The sequence below is a fragment of the Cnephaeus nilssonii genome, assembly GCF_951640355.1.
Source record: "Cnephaeus nilssonii genome assembly, chromosome: 6".
NCBI lineage: Eukaryota > Metazoa > Chordata > Mammalia > Chiroptera > Vespertilionidae > Cnephaeus > Cnephaeus nilssonii.
In genome coordinates this window covers 89,542,977-89,563,966 of record NC_137077.1, presented here as the reverse complement: position 1 = coordinate 89,563,966, position 20,990 = coordinate 89,542,977, and the positions used below count along the sequence as shown (strand labels likewise).

General features: G+C 47.8%; 1 protein-coding gene across 1 annotated transcript; it reads left to right on the top strand.

Moving 5' to 3' along the window:
- Positions 1–1,591: 1,591 nt before the first annotated feature.
- On the top strand, positions 1,592–20,877 carry ITFG2 (integrin alpha FG-GAP repeat containing 2). Its single transcript, XM_079774249.1, has 12 exons — positions 1,592–1,806; positions 12,973–13,068; positions 13,524–13,565; positions 13,750–13,921; positions 14,486–14,625; positions 15,093–15,241; positions 15,621–15,718; positions 15,887–15,940; positions 16,034–16,125; positions 17,691–17,808; positions 19,554–19,727; positions 19,812–20,877. Exons 1-12 carry the CDS (start codon positions 1,711–1,713, stop codon positions 19,913–19,915), a joined length of 1,335 nt encoding a protein of 444 aa, XP_079630375.1. The 5' UTR covers positions 1,592–1,710; the 3' UTR covers positions 19,916–20,877.
- Positions 20,878–20,990: the final 113 nt, after the last annotated feature.

The window sequence follows — 20,990 nt, the reverse complement described above, 5'->3', positions numbered from 1 at the left end:
ACAGGCACATGCCCAGGTTGCAGACTTGATCCCTAGTAGCGGGTGTGCAAAAGACAGCCAATTAATAATTCTCTTTCATCATTGATGTTTCTATCTCTCCCTCTCCCTTCCTCTCTGAAATCAATAAATATACATATTAAATAAGAAATACTTTGGTGCCGGTTGAGAGCAAGCAAAGGACTTGTATGTATGCATATTAGCATATCCAATGGACACAGGCACTGAGGCAGTGGGGGCTTGCCTGGGGTGGGAATGGCTGGGGTGGGGGGTCAATTGGGGAAAAAGAAGACAAATGTAAAACTTTAGACAATAAAAAATAATAATAATAATACTTCGGTGCCTTAATTGATGAGGCACCCAAAGAAAGATTGGACTTGATCCAACATGAAAAGTTTCCCTAAGAAGCCAGCCATGATGGTGATGTCCCATTTATATTACAGAGTGGGGCCACTGAGGAAGGGAGGCAAGAGCTTTATGGTGGGGGCACACAAGGCAGGGAAGGTCCAGAATCTCAGTAACCCAACTTGTACCCTGAGGACTTTACTAAGAACTATGACATAAATGATAGAAAGGATCTAGTGTTTTGGATCAAATAATTCTGGTTTGAGTTCCACCTCTACCATTTTCTTCCTTGTTACTTAATCTCACTGAACCTGTTTTTCTCATCCAAAATAATCCTATATAATAAAAGGCTAATATGCAAATCAACCGAACAGCAGAATGACCGGTCGCTATGATGCACACTGACCACCAGGGGGCAGACGCTCAATGCAGGAGCCACTCAGCCAGAAGCCCTGAGCCAGGCTCACGGCTGGCAAGTGCAGCGGCGGTGGCAAGAGCCTCTCCCGCTTCCATGGCAGCGCTAAGGATGTCTGACTGCCAGCTTAGGCCCCTGGGGAGCGAGCCTAAGCTGTCAGTCAGACATCCCCCCAAGGGTTCCCAGACTGTGAGAGGGCGCAGGCTGGACTGAGGGACCCCCTTAAGTGCAAGAATTTCATGCACCGGGCCTCTAGTTATGAAATAATATGTGAAATGTGCTTTGCATCAAGTGGTTTTCAAACTATTGATCACAAAGCACACACACTGGTTTGTTTTTTTTACATTAGCCAGTATATATACATATAAATATATACACTTGAAACAAAGGTTTCACTAAAACAATACCTATCTTATGTCACTAGATATTTTTTATTCTATTCTATTTTGTGTTTTTAAATGCTGGTTCAATCGACCATATAGTTTTCACAACTCCTAACGGGCAACTTTAAAAAAAACAACACTGCTGTAAACTACAAAATTGGCAGTTAATACGATTATTATGATTCTCAGGGATGATCTGATGACTGGGACTCTTCAACTATCAGGGCGACAAAGGAAGAGGTCAAGGTTAATTGGTCAAGCACTAGAGAGCCCTGTGGCCAAGGGAATGGATCAGCCTGGTTAGGATTGGTCTGCCCTCGCGATCCAGCCCTCGGGTGAAAACGAGTGGCCCACGCCCCTGTCACTCACATCAGTAGCTGGTCACGCCCCATGCCCAGCGGGCTCGGAAGACCCGCCTCCTTTCTAAGGTCAAGCGAGGAAAGCCGGGATTGGAGGTTTAGGTGGTGACGTAACTTTCCGCTTTGGGTGGCCTTCCGCACTGGCAGCGGCCGGGAGAGGCTCGGGGAACATTTAGCGGGGTCCCCCAACCCCTTAGCCCTTGGAAGTGCGATGAGGTCCGTTAGCTACGTGCAGCGCGTGGCCCTGGAGTTCAGCGGAAGCCTCTTTCCGCACGCAATCTGCCTCGGAGACGTCGATAACGATACGGTCAGTGCATGCGCACTGCAGGAGACACCGGGGCCTGCGCAGGGCCGGGGCGGGGCCAGGGAAGTGGAGGAAGTCGGGCGCGAGCGGCGCCTGCGCGAGAGGCCTGGCGTGGCGGGCCTGGAAAGCTTTATAGATAGCGTAAATGCCGGGGCGTCCAGACCGAATCGTTCTCATTCCCTGGTCTGGTATTCTTCTAGGAACATAGATGACTGACTCTGTCTAATTCAGTAACTTATTTGCCGGAAGAGCCTATTAAACCTTGGTGGCCAAATTTCCTGGTCACTGCTCTGTCCTTACGCTTCCTCCAGGGATATCACTTCTAAAACCATTTTACCTTTCAAAGCCTCAAAATAGGCCGGCTGGCGTGGCTCAGTGGTTGAGCCTCGACCTATGAACCAGGAGGTCACGGTTGGATTCCGGGTCAGGGCACATGCCAGGGGTTGTGGGCTCCATCCCCAGTGTGGGGCGTGCTGGAGGCAGCCAATCAATGATTCTCATCATTGGTGTTTCTATCTCCCTCTCCCTTCCTCTCTGAAATCAGTAAAAATACATTTTAAAGAAAATACAGTTTTTAAAAAAAAGCCTCAAAATGGGTTCTAAAAGCACGTTTGCCGTTCTTACTCTTGGCTCCTTGAGTAAGGTGACCAGATTTTAACATTGGTAAAGCGGGACACCATTGACCGGGGTGGGGGTGGGGGGTTCTTGATTAAAATTTTGGTCTGTATGGAGCAACAAAAATTTTCATAGAACGCAAAAATAGTATTGTAATATATATTTTTAAATTTCAACATAAGTACAATTTACAAATGTAATAAATAAAAAATTATGTATAGTATTATTTTATTCTTTGGCATATTTCTCATTTGAGTGAATTTTTTTAGTAGATTGCTGTCGTTGTTTAAAAGGTCAGTCGTGTCACTTTCAAGGCCGGCGCTAGACTTTTTGCCGCCACTATAAAATATAAATAATACAAGTACTGTCTGCTAAATTCAAGAAAATTTATGTATTTATGAAATAAATAAATTACTTACCTAAATTATCTGAATAGCTGATTTGTAATGACATCACTTGTTTAACTAGCTTACTAGCACGCAGTACGATGTGTATCGTCTGAGAGACAGTTACAAAATGTTTCCGTCGTTGCCAATCCCCAAAAATGCCATTGTTCATTAAGTCCAAACAATGGTGGTCAAATTCTAACAACTGATCAACAATGCGAACTTTGATAAGCAGTTCTCGATAATCAGTTCTCAACAGTTATTTGTTATTATTAAAGTTTAACATTATAAAATTAACAAAAATAATATAAAACTCATATCCTGGCTAAATAGCCACATGGCCGCTGAAAACCGTATATTCCCTTCCCGTTCTCTCGCTGTTCCCTAGCTTGTCGTGCATTCTTTCCAAAAATCGGGACTTTTTTAAAACGCCGCGGGACGCGGGACAAATTGTTAAAAATCGGGACTGTCCCGCCAAAAGCGGGACGTCTGGTCACCTTATCCTTGAGGCGCTGTATTTATTCAAATTTATTCTGGTAAACTAAGCTCCTCCAGCCGGAGCAACAGATGCATGCCCTCGTAAGTACCCCAATCTGAACGTCTTTCTATGGTACCTGCTCCTTCATACACGCAAGTGTCTGGAAACTTTAAAGTCCTTAAGTGAGTTACAAAAATAATTTCCATCTACCATTTCTTCCCTCGCGTCGTTCTTTTTCCCGTTTTAAATGAATTAATAAGGTAAAGCAGGTAGCATCATGCCTGGAACACAGTTAAAAGTGTTAGCGCCATTATTGATAAATTTTTATTATATTTTTCTGCAAATATTTATTGAACTGCCCATTAGGCGCCAAGGATTGCTACATTCTGGGAATTAAATAATTAACAAGACAGACGCAGCCTTCAGGTAGCTCATAATCAGGTGGGGTGATAGTCATAGAATAACAAAATGTAATGAGATGCCTTGATTAAAACATATAAAAGGTTCTAGGGTGAAGCATCAAAGAGGATGGGGGCTATTGGTGGTGTGAAACACTCTTTTTTTCCAGATTTTATATTTTCATTTATCTCTGAAAAGTTAACATGGTGGTACACGGGCAGGCTAAATAGCCATCTCAGCTGGTAATTAAAGAAAATGCAATTTATTTGAGGAAAGGGGCTGGGGGATGCGATGTCCCAAGGGAAGGGCTGCACAGCACGGAGCCAAGGGGTCATTGGGTCTGTGATGGCAGCACTCGGGCTGGAGTTTCATCCTCACATGCAGTCACTAGAGGGACACTTGTCAGTGGGTCTGGGGGCTGAGCTGGTGGGCTTAGAATGCAGGTGTGCGACCAGGTGCCTTCATGCCTTTAGGACAGTTTCATTCCTTGTGTGACTCCTGGTGTCCCAGCTCGTTTTTCCTGGTCTTTTGTTCTCCTGTGGCGGGAAGCTTACAAATGGCCATTAAGGATTGTATTGCCTTATCTAACAATCTCTATTTATATATATATATATATATATATATATATATATATATATATATATATATATATATATTTTAAATATATTTCTTTATTGATTTCAGAGAGGAAGGAAGAGGGGGAGAGAGATAGAAACATCAATGATGAGAGAGAATCATTGATCAGCTGCCTCCTGCATGCCCTCTACTGGGGATCGAGCCCGCAACCCAGGCATGTGCCCTTGGCCAGAATTGAACCTGAGACCCTTCAGTCCACAGGCCGACGCTCTATCCACTGAGCCAAACTGGCCAGGGCTCTATTTATATTTTTAATACAGAGCACCTTATTGCCTTTTTCTTCTACCCTCTGTCCCATCTCCCTACTCTGCCTCCCTACTGTTCAGCACTGTCTTTTGCCTGAAAAGAAAAAACAAACAAAAAAAAAGGGCTAAAACATCCTCCTCTCTTTCCAGATTCCTTTGTGCTGTTATGGAGAGGCATTTTATGAGGCTTCTTTTGGCTCTACCTCCTCTAAGAAGGAAAAAGTTATTCTCATAAATTTGTATTATGTTTTCTGGGCTTTCACATTTTTTCATATGCCAAGCAGTACAATTTTTATCAGAAAAGGGAGGCATTTTTAAGTAGTAAATTAACAAAGTGACTTTAGATGTGCATTATTTTCCTTTTTATCTGAGTGTCTTCTTTGTTTACAAGGGAAATACATGCTTTTTAAAATTGCTTCATAGCCTAGCTCTTTTGGAAATTGTGCTTTTCTAAGTGAATAGACTACTACACACTCAGTTCTGCTATGTTGGGTAGATTATTTTTTCCCCCTGAGTTGTAAGTGCCATTGGGATAGGAATTTTTTGTCTGTTTTTTACTATTTTATTCCCAACACTTAGAATAGTGCCTAGCACATAATAGGGACTCAGTACATGTTTGTTGAATAAATGATGATTGTTATGAAAAGAAAATGTTATTATGTATCTCAAAGCAATTTGAAGCCCTCTGCCTACTAATAAATATAATTGAAAGAAGGCAAGTAGTGAGATAGTTGGCTAGTGATCAGATGTGGTACACTCAGCCTATAGAAGTGTGGATAGAAATTTTATTATTGGTTCCCCAGGCCAGCATTTGGAGATTTGGGGCAGGAAAAAGACTTACTTTATTCTAATACTAGAGGCCTGGTGCACAAATTCATGCACGAGTGGGGTCCCTCAGCCTGGCTGGCGATCAGGGCCGATTGAGGCCTTATTGCCCAGTCCCCATTGGGTCGATTGGGGCAGCTGGCCTGGAGGAGGGACTGCGGGAGGTTGGCCAACTGCAGGAGGTTGGCCAGCTGCGGGAGGTTGGCTGTGGGAGCGCATTGACCACCAGGGAGCAGCTACTGTGTTGAGCTTCTGCCCTCTGGTGGTCAGTGCACATCATAGCTACCAGCCAGTTGTCGGGTAGTAAAGGTCGCTTAGGCTTTTATATATATAGAAACCATTAGCCAAAAGTGATGGCCACAGTGTGTGATTAAGTGCTAGTTCTTTGAAACAAATTTATTTTCTGCTATGTTGGAGGGAGAAGCCATGAATAGAATACATTCCCTCTAGAACTACCCACCCAAGCCTGGCTATACCATGGGAGAGAGAGTCTCTACTTTCTAGAAGGATCTTACTTCTGTTCTTCTTTAGCATCTCTGACTGTTGGTGTACTATCCACCTGGGGTTCTTTAGTGTCACTGATTGGCCTCCAGAGCCAGAATCAACCAGAGAAGCAGAACTGCTGGGAAGCATTATACAGTAGTCACTCCTTAGCCTCATTTTCAGTTACCTACAGTCAACAGAAGTCCAAAAATATTAAATGGAAAATTCCAGAAATAAATAATTTATAGGTATTAAATTGTGTGCTGTTCTGAGTATCACAATGGAATCTTGCTCAGTTCCACTATATCCTGCCTGGGATATGAATCATCCCTTTTTTCAGTGTATTCTCACCATAGACATTACCCACTGTTAGTCACTTAACTGTCTGGGTTATCAGATCAAGACCAACTGTCACAGTATTGCAGTATTTGCATTTAAGTAACCCTTATTTACTTAATAATGGCCCCAAAGCATAAGAGTAGTGACACTAGCAATTTGGATATGCCAAGTAGGAGTGGTAAACTGCTTCCTTTAAGTGAAAAAGTGAATGTTCTTGACTTAATAAGAAAAGTAATCCTACGCTGAGGTTGCTAAGATCTGTGATCAGAACAAATCTTCTATCTGTGAAATTATGAAGAAAGAAAAAGAAATCCCTGCTTGTTTTGCTGTCATACATGAAACTGTAAAAGTGATGGCCACAGTGCCTGATAAGTGGGAAGGTGGAAGAAAATATGTTCCAGTTGATGGTAACATGTTACCCCAGAAAGCATTGAGCCTGTACGAAAACTTCAACAAGGGACCCCCCTGAAATGAGTGAGCATATTTGCATAATTTTTATCATAGTATCTATAATAATAAAAGCATAATATGCTAATTAGACCAGACAGCTGAACGACCTTCTGGACGTCCTTCCAGACAACCTTCCACACAAAGCCAGGGCTGCAAGGGCCGAGGCAAGCCGCCGCAGCTGCAAGAGCAGAGCTCCTTGCACAAATTTCGTGCATCGGGCCTCTAGTATTGTTATAATTGTTCCATTTTGTTAGTAGTTGTTGTTAATTTCTTACTGTTATAAATTAAACTATCATAGTATGTATTTATAGGAAAAACATAGTGTGTATGAGGGTTCAGTACACTCTGCAGTTTCAGGCATTCACTGTGGTCTTTGAACATATCCTCATGGACAAGGGGGGACTACTGAGGTGCTAGAGAGCAGATAGGCTGCCCTGGCAATGTCCTCTTCCAGTGGCATTATCTCACTCTGCCTAGCTCACTGCACCTACCACACTGTTTTGTGATTTTACTAGTGGCCCGGTGCACAAAATTCGTGCACATTAAAAGGAGATTAATTAGAGGAAATAATTTAATATTGCTATTTGCCCTTTCTCTATAATAGAAGTGTCAGAGTTGAAAAAAAATTAGTAAAATGTATATGAAAACCTTCCTCCTGTCAGAGTCTAGGGCACCCCACAGGACCCAGAGTCAAGTCCCCGCCCACCCACATGCACCTCATAATCGCGTGAGACCCAGACCCGGCTGGCCCCCACCCCCATTGGGCTAGATCCAGACCTGGCCAGTCCCACCCTTGTCAAGCCCCGCTGGTCAGGGGACGTAGCCTCAGGTTCCCTGGCCTGGAACCAGGACAGGGGGCATGGCCTGAGGTCCCCCAGCCCAGACCAGGGTGGGAGGCGTGCCTTGAGGTCCCCTATTAAGCCCTGCCAGTTGGGGGACATGGCCTGAGATCCTCTGTCAAGCCCCGCTGGGTGAGGGGCATGGCCTGAGGTCCCCCATCAAGCCCCGCCAGGTGGCGGGGCGGGGGAGGGGAGGCACAGCCTCAGGTCCCCCGGCCTGGCACTGGGAGGGGGGCGCAGCCTCAGGTCCCCTGGCCCGGTGCTGGGGTGGGGGGTGTGGCCTGAGGTCCCCGGGCTGGGTGCCAAGGTGGGGGGTGCGGTCTGAGGTCCCCTAGCCTAGCACCAGGATGGGAAGCGCACCTTGAGGTCCCCTGTCAAGCCCTACCAGGTTGGGGGCGTGGCCTGAGGTCCCCCGGCCTGGTGCAGGGCGGGGGGAGCAGCCTGAGGTCCCCTAGCCCAGCACCAGGATGGGAAGCGCACCTTGAGATCCCCTGTCAAGCCCTGCTGGGTGTGGGGCGTGGCCTGAGATCCCCTGTCAAGCCCTGCCGAGTGGGGGACACGGCCTGAGGTCCCCTGTCAAGCCCCACAGGGACGGGGGAGGGCATAGCCTCAGGTCCCTGCTGGTTGCTCATTAAGACTCCTTATGGGAACTTGGCCTCAGCTGTGGGTGCAGCCATCTTTGTGACAGAGTGATGGTCAATTAGCATATTTCCTCTTTATTATATAGGATTCCTGTGTCTGTGCTCTTGTTAAACTATGAGGTCCTTCTCAGCAGGGAGTTTGTGGCATTTATCTTCGTACCCCTAATGGTTGTTTAGCTCTACCTGAAAACTCAAGGGCTGACTAACTCAAGGGCATTCTCTTTCATTCTGATTTTTTGTTTGTTTGTTTGTTTCTCTTTTTTTAAAAAAAATATTTTTATTGACTTCAGAGAGGAAGGGAGAGGGAGAGAGAGATAGAAACATAAATGATGAAAGAGAATCATTGATCAACTGCCTCTGTCCCACACTGGGGATCAAGACCACAACCCAGGCATGTGCCCTGACCAGAATTGAACCAAGACTTCCTGGTTCATAAGTTGACACTCAACCACTGACCCACACCAGCAGGGCTGATTTTTTGTTTTGTTTCTTTAAAAAAATCTTTGTTGGTATTTGTCTATTAAGCAAACATTTTATCAAGACCTACTATAGATTCATTTGTTGAATGAATGTATAATAAAAGAATGGATTATATGAAAAGTGCTAAGATCTCTAGCCCTGGAGATATTTAACTAGAGGCTTAAAACCACTTGGTATTAGTGCTCACTGTATGCCAATCACTTCTAAATGCTTTCTTCTGTTAACTCAGTTCTCACAACAATCTTATGAGGTAGCTACTTTTATGATCCTCATTTTATAGATGAAAAAAATAGAGGCATAGAGAGCTGGATTCAAATGCAGGCAGGTGCAGTCTGAGCCTCTATGTGCCATGCTTCTCTCTTATGTGTCTGCAGAAATCCTCCAGGGGCAGCTGTAATTGAAACATCAGCTGTATAGGATTTAATGCAAATAAGCTTGTTTTATGCTTCTATGATCTAATATTCCCATAACTATTAAAAATAATCTAAGGTTTAAATAAACTAAATCATATTGATAAATTCCAATTCATTGCTAACTTTTGCTTACTGTTTTTTTGTTATGTCTTTGTTGCCTTTAGAATGAAATCTCCTTGTAGAATGGTGCACCTGAAACCTGTATAATTTTGTTAACCCATAAATTCAAAAAAGAAAAAAAAATAATTAAATCTCCTGAGACTCTAATACTCACTCTATTTTGAGGACAGGAAGGGGATGTTGGATGTCCCCACAACGGAAGTCATGAAGCTGTTAGTGGAAATAGGGTTTAGAGCTACCTTATTATTTATTATCGTTAGTCTCTGGAAAGGGTGGCCAGCTTTTGGGGACCCCTAGGAGGTGGAGTACCCTAAAACAAAGAGTGAAGAGGCTCCATACAGGGAGCCTGCCCTCTTGAGAGCTTAGTCACCACTTGAGGGCACCAGAGACCCAGAGCATGGATGCTGACACCCAGCAGCCCCTTCATGTTACCCCCAACCTCCATCCTATATTCACTCATTCACACCCAGAACAAAGGTCTTTCTAAAGGAGAAGGGCCCCAGAGCTGACATTTTCTTTTTACCTGGCCTCTAATTGAATATGAGGTTTGAAGTTAAATTCTCTAAAAGTTGAATATTTGGGATTGTTTTCAAAATACAGGGTGGGGCAAGAGTAAGTTTACAGTATGAGAAACAGTTTGTTATTTTATCCTATATAATAAAAGGCTAATATGCAAATTATCCCCTTGACCAGGAGTTCGACCAGGGGGTGGGGCCAGCCAGCCAACTGCCCACAGCCCCTCACCCCCAGTTGGCCTGGCCCTATCACTCCCGGTCGGGGTGGGCCAGCCAGATCCCCACCTGTGCAGGAATTTGTGCACTGGGCCTCTAGCATATATACATATAAATTTGTGCACTCGGGATCGGGGGGGGGGGGGGGGGCGGGTGTCCCCCAGCCTGGCCTGTGCCCTCTCACAGTGCGGGAGTCCCGTGATGGATCGCCCCAAAAAGGTAGGCCCCACCCACCCATCCTGGGCTCCTCGATGGACTGCCCCAAAGAGGTAGGCCGGAGCCGGGGGTTCCCGCCTCAGCAGCACACCAAGCCGCAGGAACTGCCTCCTCCGTGCAAGGCGGGGGAGACTCCAGGACCTGCCTCCTCTACATGAGGTGGTGGGGACTGTCCGCCAGGACCCGCCTCAGCTGTGTGCGCAACCATCTTGTGACGGCATGAGGACATCATGGCGTCAGGGCATGACGACCACCTAGGCCCGTGGTCGGCAAACTGCGGCTCGCGAGCCACATGCGGCTCTTTGACCCCTTGAGTGTGGCTCTTCCACAAAACACCACGGCCTGGGCAAGTCTATTTTGAAGAAGTGGTGTTAGAAGAAGTTTAAGTTTAAAAAATTTGGCTCTCAAAAGAAATTTCAGTCGTTGTACTGTTGATATTTGGCTCTGTTGACTAATGAGTTTGCCGACCACTGACCTAGGATATTATCAGTGTATATATATATATATATATACACACACACACACACATATATATATACACACACACATATGTATATCTAACCTAATAATAGGCAAACATGCAAATTGACCGCACCTTCGCTACGCCCACAGCCAATCAGAGCGAACAAGATGGCGGTTAATTTGCATATGCGGGCGCTGAGCAGCCTGGGTCCCGTAAACATCCTCCGGACCCAGGCCGATCAGAGCCTGTAGGCCCGCGCTTAGGTCCTGAGCGGCAGGGGCCCAGAACACCCCCTGGCCACTGGGAGCCTTGGCGGGCGGGAACATTCCCGCGTCGCCATAGCGACGCGGGAATGTTCCCGCCCCCAAACACTTGCAGCAGTCTGGGGTCTGGGACCTAAGCCGCTCAGAGCCTGTAGGCCCGTGCTTAGGTCCTGAGCGGCAGGGGCCCCAGAACGCCCCCTGGCCAATGGGAGCCTTGGAGGGGCGGGAACATTCCCGCGTCGCCATAGCGACGCGGGAATGTTCCCGCCCCCAAACACTTGCAGAGGTCTGGGGTCTGGGGTCTGGGAAACATCCTTCAGACCCAAGCCTCTCAGATCCTGTAGGCCTGCACTTAGGTCCTGAGCGGCCTGGGTCCCATAAACATCCTCCGGACCCAGGCGGATCACTTAGGTCCTGAGTGGCGGGGGGGCCCCAGAACGCCCCCTGGCCACTGGGAGCCTTGGTGGGCGGGAACATTCCCGTGTCGCCATAGCGACGCGGGAATGTTCCCGCCCCCAAACACTTGCAGAGGTCTGGGGTCTGGGAAACATCCTCCAGACCCAAGCCGCTCAGATCCTGTAGGCCTGCGCTTAGGTCCTGAGCGGCCTGGGTCCCATAAACATCCTCTGGACCCAAGCCGCTCAGATCCTGTAGGCCCCTGCTTAGGTCCTGAGTGGCAGGGGCCCAGAACACCCCCTGGCCACTTGGAGCCCAAGGGTGCAGGCACCAAGGGGCTGGGTCCCGCAAACATCCTCAGGACCCAGGCCAGTCCGAGCCTGTAGGCCCCTTGCTTAGGTCCTGAGTGGCAGGGGTCCCAGAACACCCCCTGGCCACTTTGAGCCTATAGGTGCAGGAGCCAAGGGGCTGGGGGCGGGGCGGAAACATCCCCTGTCACCATAGTGCCCCCAGCCACTTGGGAATGCTCCAGCATCAAGAGGCAGTTTGGGTCCACGCCCCCAGTCTGGCGCACATGATGGGGGGCTGGCTGCTGGCCTCTGGGGTGTGTGGAGACCCTTGGCGGCCACCGCTGCGTGCGGCCCAGGGGTCCCTGCATGCCCCCCAGCCTGGCGCCCATGGTCAGGGCTCATACAGGAGGCAACCAATCAAAGTGTCCCTCTCACATTGATGTTTCTCTCTGTCTCTCCCTCTTTCATCCACACTCTAAAAATCAATGGGAACATACCCTCAGGTGAGGATTAAAAAAAAAATGTATATCCTATGAAAGACACATCTTGAAAATGCCTAAAGAAAGTTGTCATTTTTTCTTGGTGAAGGGACTGAAGTCCGTGTTGATGAAAACACCTTGGTGGCTGTGGTGACTGGTAGTGGCTGCAGCAGCGGGGTGATGGGGCTGCTGCCTTCCCCTGATCAGCCCGGTTGCCTCCCACAAAGGAGCGTGGGGCACGGGCCTAAGCCATCAGTAGGACATCCCCTGAGGGCACCCAGTATGTGAGAGGGGGCAGGTTGGGCTGAGGGACCCCCCAACCCCAGTGCACGAATATCGTGCACCGGGCCCCTAGTATATACATATATATATTTGTTGTTAATCCTCACACGATATGTTTTCATTTATTTTCAGAGAGTGGAAGGGAGGGGAGAAACAGAGAGAGAGAAAGAGAGAAAAACATTGATGTGAGAGAGACACATTGATTGGTTGCCTCCCACAGGGCCGGGGATTGAGTCTGCACCCCAGGTATGTGCCCTTGATTGGAATCAAACCCGGGACCCTTCAGTTGGCCACTGCTCTATCCACTGAGCAAAACTGGCTAGGGCACCAGTTTAATTATTGTATTATTTTTCATACAGACAACTGTAAAACTACTTTGCCCCATTCTGTATGTCCTATTTGTAATGGACAAGTATATAGGGCATTAAGTTGTTCAGATGTCAAACTTTTCTGGGATGGATTCTGTATTGCCCTATTCCTCTAATCTCCCCTGCCCGTAACACACACACACACATACCATCCTTCCCCACTATAGAAATAAAGAAACTGGGAAACTATGGCTGTGTTGGTCACAAAAAATTTTCAGTAAAGTTGATGAAGATTCAAGTTGATGTCCTGTGATTTCCTCAGGATGGGCCCAGTAGAGTTTGAGGTGGGTCAGCAGGATCCCATGCTAACTCTCTTCTCTCTCCATTTGAAGTTAAATGAACTGGTGGTGGGAGACACCAGTGGGAAGCTGTCTGTATATAAGAATGATGACAGCCGGCCATGGCTCACCTGTTCCTGCCAGGGAATGGTAAGTATTCAACTACCGGGGTCTACAGGTCAGGGAAGGGATTTCTTCTGTCCAGGAACTGTCAAGGCTGAGACCCACACAGGGGCTCACCAGCATGTCCTAAACTCACCAGCTGCTCAGCCTAGGTTGTCTAATCTTATAAATTATAGTAGAAAATGAGGGCAGTATTTGAATACGTCCAGAAACTTGATAGTCTGGCTATATTAGAGTTTTTGTTTTCTAAAGATTTTGTTTTGAGCCCAAATTGTCTTCAGGTCTTTGTATTGCCGTCTGGGTAAAGCAAATAAACCTATAGCACAATAACTTGATTAACACAGACTATCAGTGTAGGTCATTCGCAACAGGTTTTCAGCGAATGATGGTAATTAGAAAACCTGTTTCTTCCAGCTTCATAGAGATTAGGGAGTACTGGTCTCCCTCTGTGTCTCATTGAGCCTCCCTTTCTTCTTTTGCAGCTGACTTGCGTTGGGGTTGGAGATGTATGCAATAAAGGAAAGGTAAGAACTCTTGGGGACCTTGGAACTTCAATGTAACTCCAAGGCCTTACTTAGATTGATTGTTGTCTCAAGTTGGAAATCAGCTGAGGGTAATGGCTTCGGCCCTGACTTCTGTATTCTAATGATCAGCCTGTGCTCAGACTCCCTCCCCAGTCCATCTCTCCTATACCTCTGTCTCTCCCAGAATCTCGTGGTGGCGGTGAGTGCTGAGGGCTGGTTTCACTTGTGTGACCTGACACCTGCCAGGACCCTGGATGCCTCTGGGCACCATGAGACCCTAATGGGAGAGGAGCAGCGTCTAGTGTTTAAGCAGCACATCCCTGCCAACACCAAGGTCATGCTGATCAGCGACATCGGTGGGCATGGCTGTCTTTGCAGGCAGCTGGGAGTCAGTTGGTAATAGAGCAGATCTCCAGGGATTTGGGGGGGAGGAGGAATAAACCATGGAAAGGAGCAAGAGAGCGTTGAGGTAGAGGTAGCGATTCTAAATGGAGGTGTCAGGGAAGTCCTTACTGAGAAGATGACATTTGATCAAGAGTTTAAGGATGGCAAAGGAGTGAGCTATATAGATACTGGGCTGATACTTTGGCCAGAAACAGTCTCGAAGGTGGTGGTAGGTATATGGGATGAATCAGGACACCTCGAGTTGTGTGTCCGAGGGAAGCATTGACAGGACCATTTGGAGCAGATGGGTGGGTAGGGCCCAGGAAGAGGTAGGTGTCGTCAGGACAGGAAGGGCAGAGGAGCCTGCACCAGACTCAGTGTGTGAGGTGGCTCCACAACAGATGGGGCTTGAAGTCGTACCAGATAAAATGCCAGCAGTGATGTTAGCAGAGGAGTGGGGACGAGATGCTGGTAGGGTTTAAGCTGACGAATGCAACTTTGGCTCCAAACTTGTCTTCTTTTCTGGATCGACACAGATGGAGACGGGTGTTGCGAGCTGGTGGTAGGTTACACAGACCGTGTGGTACGTGCTTTCCGCTGGGAAGATCTGGGCGAGGGCACTGAACATCTGACAGGGCAGCTGGTGTCACTTAAGAAATGGACACTGGAAGGTCAGGTGAGAGGCTGAGTATGGGGACCACAGAGCCCAGAGAGCAGGGAGGAAGGCCTCCTGAAGGGGATTGTGGGAGAACAGTCATGGGCCATCATGCAGGGTGGAAAGAAGGGAAAATCACCTTGGTGGGAGAGATCTAAAGATCATTTCAAATCAGAGTCTTAGGGGAAATTGCTAGTAATAACTAATAGGAAGGAACCCAGTGCTAAGAACTGGGAATGTGAAGGTGGGTGTGGTGGGGCCTGTATCAGGACTGGGCCCCACTGGAGGCATGCACAGAGGAAAGCAGGTGGTATATGTGCAGAGGGTGGTGCCGCGCAGGAGCCCTGTGAACACTAGAATTCCTCCTGCTGCTACCTTGGAGCCTGGGGGACTGCTAGCAGGGGCTGCCCCCCTTCTCTCCCCTGTCCTTTGCAGGGTCCTACTTACTCTCTCCCCAGCCCCCTTTAAGCCTCTGTTTCCCAATGCAGGTGGACAGTCTCTCGGTGACTCTGGGTCCCCTGGGTGTTCCTGAACTGATGGTATCACAGCCAGGCTGTGCTTATGCAGTTTTACTATGCACCTGGAACAAGGATGCTAGGCACTCCACTACCTCTGAGGGGACCATGGAGGGCATTAGGTAAGGGGTGCAGGCCTGTGGATGGTGTGGGGTGCATGGGAGCAAGATTGGGTCCCCGGCAGTGGATGATAGGTCTGCAGTTGGCAGAACTTCTTGAGCTAGGAACGGCACAAGCACCTCTCTCCTAGGAAGGGAAGACCTATATTTTGGGATCCAGGGAATCCTGGCTCTAACTTTGTAGCAACTGGAAGAGGTTCCAAGACTGTAGCCTGCTAGCTCCATCCCTGTTTCCTACTTGCCACACGGGCCAGACAGGGTCAGCAATAGGATTCCTAGCTGGTTCACAGCTTGGTAGCTCTTACAGAGATGGGGCCACAAAGGTGCCGGAACACTAAGCTCACTTGGTCTCCCACTTAGTCCCCTAGTCTTCTGCCCACAGGGAGACCCCGGCTGCCCGAGATGTTGTGCTGCACCAGACATCCGGCCGCATCCACAACAAGAATGTCTCTACTCACCTCATTGGCAACATCAAACGAGGCAGGTTGCTGAGGGCAAACACTGCTTTTGGGAGAGGAGATGTAATGTTTTCTCTCATTTCTAGTCCTGTCCCTCCCACCCTCCCTCCCTGCTCTTCGCCATTCCTAGCCCCATATGCTCTGATCTTGTCTTTCTCACATTTTCTTCTTCTGGTCCTTCTACCCATAGGCCACACTGCTGAGAATGGTGGCTCTGGCCTCTTTGCCCTCTGCACCCTGGATGGTGAGTTCCTCAGATCAGCTATGGGCCAGTTGTGTGCCTGGGGGATCTGCTCAGGTTCCTGCCTGACCCATCCACCTGCCTCTCATCCTGCAGGGACACTGAAGCTTATGGAGGAAGCAGACAAGCTGTTGTGGTCAGTGCAGGTGGACCACCAGCTTTTCGCCCTAGAGAAATTGGATGTCACGGTGGGTGGAACACCTGGTGGAGAGGAACATTCTTACCTTCTTCACATGGAGAGAGAAGATTTTAGTGAGGATAAGATTTTAGTGAGGCCATTCTCACTTCACGGTTAACTCTCACCCTTTATCTTTTAAAAATATATATATTATTTTTTATTTCAGAGAGAGAAGGGGAGAGGGAGAGAGGGATAGAAACAGCCTATCTAATAAAAAGGGAATATGCTAATTGACCCTCACACCATTGCAAAGATGGTGGCACCCACAGCCAATAAGGAGGGAATATGCTAATCGACTGCCCCGCCCTCAATATGGTGGCACCCACAGCCAATAAGGAGGTAATATGCTAATTGACCATCACGCCCTCAAAGATGGTGGCACCCACAGCCACAGGATGGCAGCACCCAGTCCCCTCAGCCCCCCAGCCACCCAGGGCCGGCCCGAGACACAGGCAAGCCTCGGCTGTCAGCTGCCCAGCTGCCCAGGCCGCCCGAGGCTCAGGTAACCAGGGCCGGCCAAGGCTTGTGCTGCTGGCAGTGGCAGCAGCAGAGGTGTGATGGGCCATCGCCTTCCCCTGACTGCCGGGTCGCCTCCCACCCCTTGGGCTCCCAGGCTGTGAGAGGGGGCAGGCTGGGCTGAGGGACTCCCCCTCCAGTGCATGAAATTTCATGCATCAGGCCTCTAATCAATGATAAGAGAGAATCATTGATCGGCTGACTCTTGCATGCCCTCTACTGGGGATCAAGCCCACAACCTGGGCTTGTACCCTGACCAGGAATCAAACCATGACCCTCTGGTTCATGGGTCGATGCTCAGCCACTGAGCAACACCAGCCAAGCTCAACTTTATCTTAGGGCCCTCTTTAGACAGCTCTTACTCCCTTTGAAGTGAGTCGTTCCCCTATTCCACAGTGCATAGCACTCTTCTCTGTGCTCTGGGGAATCTCTCTTTTTAGTTCCTTTCAGCAGCAGTAATCACTCCAAAGAGAAACATATAATTACTAGTACTTGGATCCAGAAGTTAGTCATCAGTCCCAACTGCAAATGTATGTTATTTTCTTGTCCTGTGTGAGTCTGTCTTTACTAAGGCTGTGGCTCCTGAATCCGCAGTGGGGGCTGTCCTTTGTGCTGCCGTCATGCGTGCTCAATGGTGTCTGAGAAAAGGCCTGAGGCTTGGAATTCAGGTAGAACAGGCCTGGGTTGGAGGCCTGATTCCACCACCTCCCAGCTGAGTGGCCTTGAGTACGTGACTTTATTTCTATAAGCTGAGGTTCCCTCAGGATCAAATTGGGAGTATTTGACACTGAGGGAACTTCAGCTTATAAAGTGTTGCCCACTTCACAGGATTGTTGTGAGCATTATGTAAGGTGGCTCATTTGACAGCCCCTTTGGTGCCTGGCACATGGGAGAAATTCAGTAAGAAACATATGGTTGTCTTCTTTCCCAGCTGGTTGTTTGTCATCCAGAGCCAAGTCCACAGCTCCTTATACAGTATTTTATTCATCCCTGTCATTAAATCTCTCTCTGAAATGGCTCCTGGCCACCCCTTGCAATCTTGTCTCTGACCTATTTCAGGGCAACGGGCATGAGGAGGTGGTTGCCTGTGCCTGGGACGGGCAGACGTATATCATTGATCACAACCGCACAGTCGTCCGCTTCCAAGTGGATGAGAATGTCCGAGCCTTCTGTGCAGGTGGGCCCCTGCCCCATATCCCTCTAACACACTGTCTGCCTCTTATTTCCATTCTTAGTGTGTCCCCTAATGTGAGTCTTCATAAACAAATGAGTTCCTTAGCTCTTTCATTGGAGGGTGATGGGTGAGTGCTCAATTGCCATCTTTTTTTAAAAAAATATATTTTTATTGATTTCAGAGAGGAAGGGAGAGGGAGAGAGATAGAAACATCAATGATGAGAGAGAGCCGAAACCGGTTTGGCTCAGTGGATAGAGCGTCGGCCTGCGGACTGAAGGGTCCCAGGTTCGATTCCGGTCAAGGGCATGTACCTTGGTTGCGGGCACATCCCCATTGGGGGGTGTGCAGGAGGCAGCTGATCGATGTTTCTCTCTCATCGATGTTTCTGACTCTCTATCCCTCTCTCTTCCTCTCTGTAAAAAATCAATAAAATATATTTTTTTAAAAATGATGAGAGAGAATCATTGATCAGCTACCTCCTGCACACCCCCTACTGGAGATCAAGCCCACAACCTGGGCATGTGCCCCACCAGGAATTGAACCATGACCTGCTGGTTTCATAGGTTGACACTCAACCACTGAGCCATGCCAGCCAGGCTCAATTGCCATCTTTACAGTTTTAAATAAGAAAAAAAAAATAGTGAGATCTCTATTTCTGAATATTTTAAAGAAGGTATGATTTCGTTTTGTTTTGTTTTTTTAATTTTTATTGATTTCAGAGAGGAAGGGAGAGGAAGAGAGAGAGATAGAAACATCAATGATGGGAATCATTGATTGGCTGCCTCCTGCACGTTGGACTGAGCCCGAAATCCAGGCATGTGCCCTTGACCAGAATCAAACCTGGGACCCTCCAGTCCACAGGCTGACGCTCTATCCACTGAGCCAAACTGGCTAGGGCAGAATGTATGATTTCTTATCTATCTGTGGGAAGACATCAGAAAGCTCTTTCCCATCTGAGTATATGAAAACTCTGTGAAGAACATGGTCTTAGCCCAGCGATGTTCAACCTTTTTCTTCTCATGGCACTTGTAAGCTAATCACTAATCTCCTGCAGCACATGAAAAAATACATTTTCTTCCAATCTGACAAAAAAATATATATAATTTTGATTCTTTCACATTTTTGGACAGCTGTTGTGCTGACTGTTGTCATTTTTTATTCACAATCTAAGGGAAAAGAGAACAGTGCACCTGATTAAATAGTCAGGTATTGCATGTTTTAAAAATTCTTGTGGCACACTGGTAGAAAATCGCTGTCCTAGAACATTCCCATTAGTTCCCAGTCAGGACCTTGGAAGCCAGCACTCACTCGGGATGACATGGAGATACGCGTGGTTACTAAAGTGAGAAGAATTGAGCAGTGCGCTGGCATACTTACTCCAGGGCCTTTGCACAGGGGTGGCCACCTCAGAGAAACCTTCATTTCTGATTACATTTTGCTGATTTACCCCTTAGACTAGCAAGACTAGTCATTACGCCAAGGCTGTCACTAAGATGACAAATCAAGTATCACATATTTGGATGCTATTCTGCCTGGGTTTGTTACGATAGTTTTTCTGTGGAATAGGGCCAGATATTTTCTGTTTTTCTTGTTTTACTGAGTTCCCATCAGAGAAGACTTAGAAAGAGAGCCTTTAGTTTTCAGTTTGGCATCTGGGAGGATCAAAACTGCTGACGCGTATTTTGTTCTTGCTTTCCCACCACTGGACTGAAACTTCTGGGCCTTTGTCTCACCACCCACCTCCCAGGCCTGTATGCCTGCAAAGAGGGCCACAACAGCCCCTGCCTCGTGTATGTCACATTCAACCAGAAGATCTATGTGTACTGGGAGGTGCAGCTTGAGCGGATGGAGTCTACCAATCTGCTGAAATTGCTGGAGGCCGAGCCCGAGTACCAGGGCCTGCTGCAGGAGCTGGGCCTGGGTGAGTCCCAGCAAGCTGCGGGGCTAGTAAATCGGGGGGTGCAGGAGAGCCACAGCCTCTTACCAGCCCCTTTCTTGCCCTCAGATCCTGATGACCTCCCAGCAGCCCGCACCCTGGTTCACCAAACCCTCTACCATCCTGACCAGCCACCACAGTGTACTCCTGCAAGCCTCCAGGATCCCACCTAGCGGGGCTTTCCCGCTTAGCTGAAGACGGATCCTCTGAACCTCTCTACCTCCAAGGTATCATGGTATTGGCAGGAGAGGGAATGTATACCACAGAGGAGCATGGACAGATGGCAGCAACCCGAGGGTGACTGTGAACTATAGATCTCATGGTCTTCTCGGTGAGAGAAGAGACAACTGGACTGTCTGCCCATTTTTGTGTACCTCACCCATCACATCCGCAGGGAAAAGGACCCTGACCTTATTCCACGTCACCTGGGACTGCCCCCTCCCCAAAGCTCTCCAGCCTCGTATGGAAAACAGACCTGTTTGTGAGGAGGGAGCACCAGTCTTTTGTGTGGCCCTGACACTTGTAAGGAAACTAGGCTTCGGGCCAGTGGAGCTGTGAGATAGGGGCTCCGTCCCATCCCAAGCCCCATCTTCCATGTCATAACTCAAGGTCACTGACAGTGGTGATTATTGCAAGAATGGCAAACTGTCTGCTTTGTTTTTAGGGGCCTTTCAGGACATTTTACAGTCTGGTTTTTCTGTGTCCCCAGCAACCCTGAGATGATTTTGCTCTATTTTCCAAAGACACTGGGCCAGCAGCCTCTCATTTTGCCATATTCTTCGAGTATTGTGCAGCTTCCTAGGCCTCGCTCCATTTCCCACCCCCCCATTTCCACAGAAACACCTTATTGTCTATCAGACAATAGACATTTATGACCTGATGCAGATTTATGATCCAGACCATAATCAGAATTCTATCTTGGGCCATTTCTATCCCTTCTGCTCTTAATTCTGTGTGCTTTAAATCAGTATCTTTCAAATTGTAGGTTGTAATCTTTTAGTGGGTTGTGGTCTGCACTTTTTAAATAAATGAAATAGAATACAAGAGAATGGAAAATAAAGTGTATTGCTCACAGTATATGAAAACATTGTTTTGTTATAATTGTATGTGTATATTGAGTATAATAAAAACTGTATTTCCTGCTTTAAATTATGTTCAAAGGAGTTTGAAAGATACTGCTCTCAATTATATTGACCCCAGCCTGAGGGGTCATTCTGGGGAAGGGTCCACATTCATATTTCCTTTTGT